The following is a 6,988-nucleotide window of genomic DNA, read 5'->3' as shown; positions in this document are numbered from 1 at the left end:
TTTTTTTTCAAAGTAAGTTGGGGGAAAAATCAAATCTTAAATTTTGAATCCTTCATCTCAGGGGTCAGCAAACTGTAGCCCATTGGCTGTTCTGTTGCTGTCGGTTTGGAAAACAGCCACGCTCACTGGTTTACATGCTAGCTACTCTGGCTCTTGTGCTACGATGGTAGAGTAGTGCCATCTGGCTCTCCAAGCCTCAAGTATTTCCTATCTGCACTTTACAGCAAGAGTTTGTGGATTCCTGTTTAACTGTGGAAGGCTATCAGTAATCCCCTCAAATGCATGCCAGTAATAATGGGTTATTCCTTATGCCTGGTGCACTTGTTTCAAAAAGGAAAGAAATAAAGCATCCAAGGAAAGTACATTTAACTTTTTATTATTTTAAAAATCCAACTTCAGTTAGATTAACAGACTAGATTAGAACCTCAAATGTATTTGATACAGTATATATGCTGGGTATCTATTACTAAAAAGCCAGTTGGAGTATGACCTACCCAAACCAAAGGTGGGTACAAAATGAAGTAATCATCAAGCAATAACGGTTTCCTTCCCACTGGTACCAACTGCCCGTGCTCTGTGGGGGTTTATAGGTTCAAATTTGACACAGATGAAAAGCCCTAGTGGGACTGCTTTTCTGCGTATACTCTCTTGTCCTTCAAAGCAGAATTCCATGTTATTTGCTCCTTGCCTTAAAGATCTTACTTAGAACATTTATAACTTTCAAATGACCCAACCTGAGGAACTGAGGTAAACACACAAAATACTGCCTTGTCTGTCAGTTATCTGCACGCCTAGTTCACCAATACACATGAGCACCTTTCACACCAGTTTCTTAGTTCCCATTTCCTGATACAGTAAAATAAAAACTTAATTTTTACTTTTGTCTTTGCACAATTCCACCTACAGCTCCAATAAGAATGTCAACTCAGACGGCTCTCAGAAAAGGCTCATAAGAGAGAACTAGAGTTATTCCTCATACTGAGTTTAAATCTTATAAAATTTCTGCAGCTTTATGTTCACTTTCTGATCTATCCTACCTCTAAATCTAGTCTATTTCTGTACACACTTCCAAACAATCTTTGTAAATTTTCACAGCTCTGATCTCTTTAACATCCTGATTGCTAAAATATAGCTTCTTAACCATGGAATTTTTACGAAGATACAAAACATTAACTAATACTTGCGTTTTCATACGTCACTGCTCCTATTTGTTACATGTTCCAATAAATCAATAGACTGAAACACTAAGACATGCTGAAATCTAAACTTAAAACCCAGATGGAATTGCAGTGTATAGATTACAAATACTTTTCTTTGCCAGAATTTATATACAGAAGCTCTTCAGTATGTAGCTTCTCCTGAACAAGTTATATTAATACATTTATTTTCTTTTTTACATTTGTAAAAATTCAAGGAAATCTTAAAAGGAATATTATTTGCAAGACATTTGGCATAAGGTGGTTTGTAAACATTTAGGAAACAAAAGCTTTAACAAACTGAATACAATTTATGGATAAACCCTAAATAAAATGGATTTTGGAAGAACTGGAATTTGCAGCAACCACCCTTATAAAGAGACCCATCCACTGTCAATGGAAAACACCCGATCATACCATTCACTAGGTTCAGATATCATCAGCACAGTACAATGAATTCTAGATGGGGCTTGATTTGTGGTCAAACTTCGTACAAATTAGGAGCCCAACATGATATACCAAAGAATGCTTCACCATAGTTCCAGCCATTCCATTTCCACTTTATCCTACCCTGGTACTAGGATAGATGAATAATGAGGCCAATTTGTACTGTAGCTAAATTTCAGAAGTATGCTTACAGATACAAGGAGAAAGTTTATCCTTAGTTTCCGATACTGTTCAAAGCATCAGTTGATAAGATGAGCAAATAATGTTAACAAATGAAAGACAGATACACAGCATTAATGGAGTGGAAGAACCTCACCCTTTAATTAACTTAGTATTTTATTCTACCACTCTGTAACTCAGGCCTACAGAGGTAAACCGTTTGTGGATTATGTCTTTTTCAAGACACACACATGGCCAGCCCCTCCATGAAGGCATAAACCAATACATGTTTTCTAAAGGAACTTCAAGGAAATTTGTATTCATTTTAATGACACTTAATATATTTGGAAATTAGAAAACTTTTTTTCACTTAAGATTCCAAAGGACTTGAAATAGAGCTCAATTTAGTAAAAGGAATTGGTATACCTGAAAGCAGCTAAAGCACTTATTTTTTTAAAACCTTACACCTTGCCTGCAAGATTCATGAGAAACAGATTTCATTTTATTAAGACAAAAGCTTGCTGTCCAATTGATACTCCATCAGATAGACTATATGTTGTTGTAATTACTTTACATGTAGTTAAAAAGTTACATTATGTAAGCCACTAAATACTGACGTTCAGTTTCTTTTCTTCTAAGATCTTATAGGCAGGTGAGAAAGAAGAGAAAATGGAAGAACCAGCAGACTGCATTTAATGTAACATTCTGGCTTGAAGAAGGATTTACCTATAGCTTCTGTTCAAAATCCTGTTTGTTCATGTCAGCCATACTTAAGTGGTAAGAAATCAAACTTTTCACTCTTTATAGTCCTTACATACCACATTATAGGATGCAGAGTCAATTTATAGAAACATATTTTGTAATGAAAACAGCTTATGTAACTATAAATGGCATCAGTTTCACATTAAAGTTTAAATACAGCGGTTTTGAGTCTTTCTAAAAATACCAATATACAGTATTGTTTTAGGTGGTCATTTGCATAGCAAACTATTAAACTAGAAACTCAATGGTTCTAGGAAAACTTCACATTATGGATAGTTCCAGAAAGATGTATTCAAAATTAAATCACTTCTCTTAGAAAACTGTAACCTTTATTTGCTCATCCAATAGTAAAGCTAACCACTTTTACCCCACCCCCACTTTACACAGTACACCAACCTGAACAGATTTTGTGCCGCAATCTAATTCGAAAGGCTTATCGTTTACTTTGTGACCATACTGGATAATCTAGATGTAAGCAAGTTTGGGGATTTTAAGGTATGGATCTCCTGTATTAGAAAAGCATAGTTTACACTATATTTAAAAAATTGCATTCAGTAATATTGCCTTTTGAAAAGATATCTTCAAATTGCAAACACATCTATTTTCACAAAACAATTTGGTCAGGAAAGTTTATTTTAACACCCTAAAGCAGTAATGCTTTAGATGTTACTTAAGTGTCCCAGACAGGATTAACAAAATTAAATGTTTCTAAATTACAAATTTAGCTCCTGTAGGAGTCTCCGAAAAGAAACAGAAGAAAACAATCCCCCCTCCCAAAGGAAGTATGACACACATTTTGAAGAAACCCCAATGTTTCATGCAGTGGTAGGCAAGATGTAAAAAGCCACCCAAATTCACACATTTCTACACCAATCATCATCAGAAAAAAGTACTCCGTAGTCAGTCTGTACATCCAAATGCCTTTGAGAATCTACACCTACGTTACATTATTTAATGTTATATACATTTATTACCCACCCCCCTTGTTTTTAATAATTTCTTATGTAAAACCTTCATTCAAACCCAAAAAAGATGTAAGACTAACTTGGGGGAAGGAAAAAGATAATCACTTTAGACATTCAGTTAAAATGTAGTTTATCTAAATCTCAAAATGTTTAATAAAAACAAATATCTTCTCCATTTAACACTTTGCTTTCTAACTGTACAGTAAATTGCATTGTAGAGAGTACACCTCTATCTTCAAACTGTATCTTCTTTGGATGGAATTAAGATGGAACTGAGTAGTTTTAAGATAAATAAATGGGAAGTTGGTCCAGCTAAGATGACAGCAGATATATTACATGCAGGATTTAATATTTTTTTAATTCTCTTTTTAAAAAAAAGGATGCAGCTGGATTGGGAAAAACAAAAAAACAGGTCAAAAAGAACCCAGATTCCATATATAAAAATGTCCCACAATAGGCTGATGATGGCAGTAAAAATAAGAGAAAAGAGTAATCTTTCTGGAACATCATTTTTCAATAACGTAGAAACACTAAGTGCCAGGAAGATACTATTCATGTAATTTTAGCATCCAAGTTTCCCTCTATTTATTTTATTGGAACAAATGCTTTAAATAAACTATTTGTCCTCTTCACTGAAGAGAGCTGGTCTATTTCATCTTTAATAAGCTAGTTTTTGGGAAGATTAGCCATGTACTGTAGTAATGCCTAATGCATAAAATCCAAGCATTTGCTGTGAACAGTTGGAGAAAGCAGTCAGTAAGAACCTAGGATCAATGGAAATAGATGTTACTTTAAGCCATCCACAAAAGAGAGACCCACAGAGTACCCAGTGTGAAAGCCCAAATCTCTTCTTGCGCTTTTTTTTTTTTGCTGTGCAAGTTCCACCCCTATGAAAGAGTAATTGATCCGAAGTTCCAGGTTTTCTTGGGTCTCTAGTCAATTTTCACATTAGTATAGATTTTTCGGACAAAGGCACTTGTTCCCATGTAACCAATTGCTCCTGCAAAGATAAAATAAGACATTTGGAAACAAATACACACAGGGCAGGATCCATCATTTACAAATATTAAATGCTCTCTGCTCTGCAAAGTTATTCTTTTTTCAAGATAACATCTTTTATGTTAGTACTTGTTCTGAACTTACTAAAATTGTATCATTTGTTTTGCACATCACCTATTATTGTCATATACCAAGTTAGACCTGATGTGATATTTTTATAATTAGGTTATCAGTTATTACATGTATAATAACTATATGAATTAAAATACATCACTTACAAAGCAAGAATAATTTGATAATGATAAAAATTTGTTAAATGCAAAAAACATGTATTTTTACAATTTGAGCATAAATTATTCTAGGTCATTTAAGCCATTTTTTAACATGTTCTCCAAATCATATGATACCTAATGGAAGTAAGAAGCGATGGGATTCTCTCAGAAAAGGACTAAGAACCATGGCCCAATGGCATCTGAAGCTCTAAAGAGGCATTTTCTGGTGGAATTTTTAATCTTTAAATTATAGAAGCTCTGTGGTTGGTAAAAAGAAGATATATTTGAGGAAGTAGATGAAAGAGACAGGTAGGTAGGTCAGGAGTTGTGAAATGTTTTGAATAATTAGCCTCAAATGAGGCTCAAAACACCAGAAAGCAAGGGATTTGTCTGTTTTGTTAAATTAAGTATCTGTCTTCTATACCTTAGAGAGTACTTGGCACATGATAAGATACTCAATAAATATTTGTTGAATGAATGAATGAACTGGATAGCTCTTCACTGCAAATTATACTAAGGGATTCTCAGAACAAGACAGCTAGTCAATCAAGTCATAGAGAAGATTCTCCACTGGATTTAGAAATTTACCATCCAACCCCAAAAGTAAATCTTCCATAAGTTAATAATCACACACACACACACACACACCCCTAATTAGTCACTTATTTACCCAACTGGTGTATATAAGGAAAGAAATGTCTATTCTGCCTTTCCTATATATGTACTTCAAGGTACCAAATGGCTGATGAAAAGAAGTTTCACCTTATAGAAGTACCCCAGCAAAAAATATAAAAGGAACAATAGAGTTAGATTATAGACACCAATGCATTATTTGAACTAGGCAATAATTATCAATGGCTGCTAACTTCACAGAAATAACCAGTGCCTCCTGGTAAGTTTACAAACCCGTATTAAGTACTGTTGGACAAGTATTCTTGAGTGTGATCAGGCCTATAGCTCTACCTACCCCTTTAGAGGAAATACGGGAAGAAACACAGAGAGAAACATTAAATGACACTTCAGCAAAATCCAGAGTGTGGAAAACACTGTAGAAATTAAAACAAACAAAAACTCAAGTTTCTTAAATAAATTACAAGGAAAAAGAAAGAGAACATCAGTAGATTAAAAGAACCCTAAGAGATAAAGAAAGGGGGGGTAATCAGAAGGGGGAATGAAACATGAGAGACTATGGACTATGAGAAACAAACTGAGGACTTCAGAGGGGAGGGGGGTGGGGGAATGGGATAGACCGGTGATGGGTAGTAAGGAGGGCACGTATTGCATGGTGCACTGGGTGTTATACACAACTAATGAATCATCGAGCCTTACATCGGAAACCGGGGATGTACTGTATGGTGACTAACATAATATAATAAAAAATCATTAAAAAAAAAAAAAAAGAACCCTAAGAAACATTTTAACCAGGGGGCTGGGTGGCTCAGTTGGTTAAGCGTCTGACTCTTGATCTCAGCTCAGGTCTCGATCTCAGGGTTGTGAGTTCAAGCCCCATGTTGGGCTCCATGATGGGCATGGAGCCTACTTGAAAAAAAAAAACATTTTAACCAAGCAATGCATGAGCCTTAATTAGATCCTGATGCAAACAACTGTATTAAAAAAGACATGGGGATGGGTGGGGTAATTGTGAATACTAACTGAATATTTGAGCACATGAAGGAATTATATACATGTATATACTGAAACGTAATTATTATATAACTATATATCATTATAAATATTATTATGTAAGTATATAATTGTTATACAACTACATTATAGTTATTATATATGTACACACACACATATGTATGTACTGAAATATTTACAGTTAAAAATGACATGAGGCCCAAGATTTATATCAGAATAAGAGGGATAAAGTGGGATTATGAATAAGACAAGATTGGCCATGAACTGATAATTACTGATATTAGGTGGTACATGAGGACTCAGTGTATTTACATATTTTTCATTATATATATATAATTGTCCCTCTTTTTGCATATATTTGAAAATTTCCCATAATTAAATACTAAAAATATTTCTTAAAGATTTTATTTATTTATACGACAGAGAGAGAAAGGAGAGAGAGCACAAGCAGAGAGAGCAGCAGGCAAAGGCAGAGGAAGAAGCAGGCTCCCCACTGAGGAGGGAGCCTGATGCAGGGCTCAATCCCAGGACCCCGGGATCATGA

The 6,988-nt window shown here is 34.7% G+C and overlaps 1 protein-coding gene across 1 annotated transcript in view; it reads right to left on the bottom strand.

The window, feature by feature from the left end:
* Nucleotides 1–360: 360 nt before the first annotated feature.
* The window catches only part of TM9SF3 (transmembrane 9 superfamily member 3), a 70,652-nt gene continuing 64,024 nt past the window's right edge, over nucleotides 361–6,988 (bottom strand). The window contains exon 15 of the mRNA XM_026493768.4: nucleotides 361–4,529. Coding sequence (XP_026349553.1) covers nucleotides 4,462–4,529 — 68 coding nt within the window. The 3' untranslated portion in view covers nucleotides 361–4,461. The remainder of the gene's footprint in view (nucleotides 4,530–6,988) is intronic.

The sequence above is a fragment of the Ursus arctos genome, unplaced genomic scaffold (assembly GCF_023065955.2).
Source record: "Ursus arctos isolate Adak ecotype North America unplaced genomic scaffold, UrsArc2.0 scaffold_7, whole genome shotgun sequence".
Classification (NCBI taxonomy): Eukaryota; Metazoa; Chordata; class Mammalia; order Carnivora; family Ursidae; genus Ursus; species Ursus arctos.
Note: the sequence above shows the minus strand (reverse complement) of the source record. Positions and strands in the feature narration are given on the sequence as shown.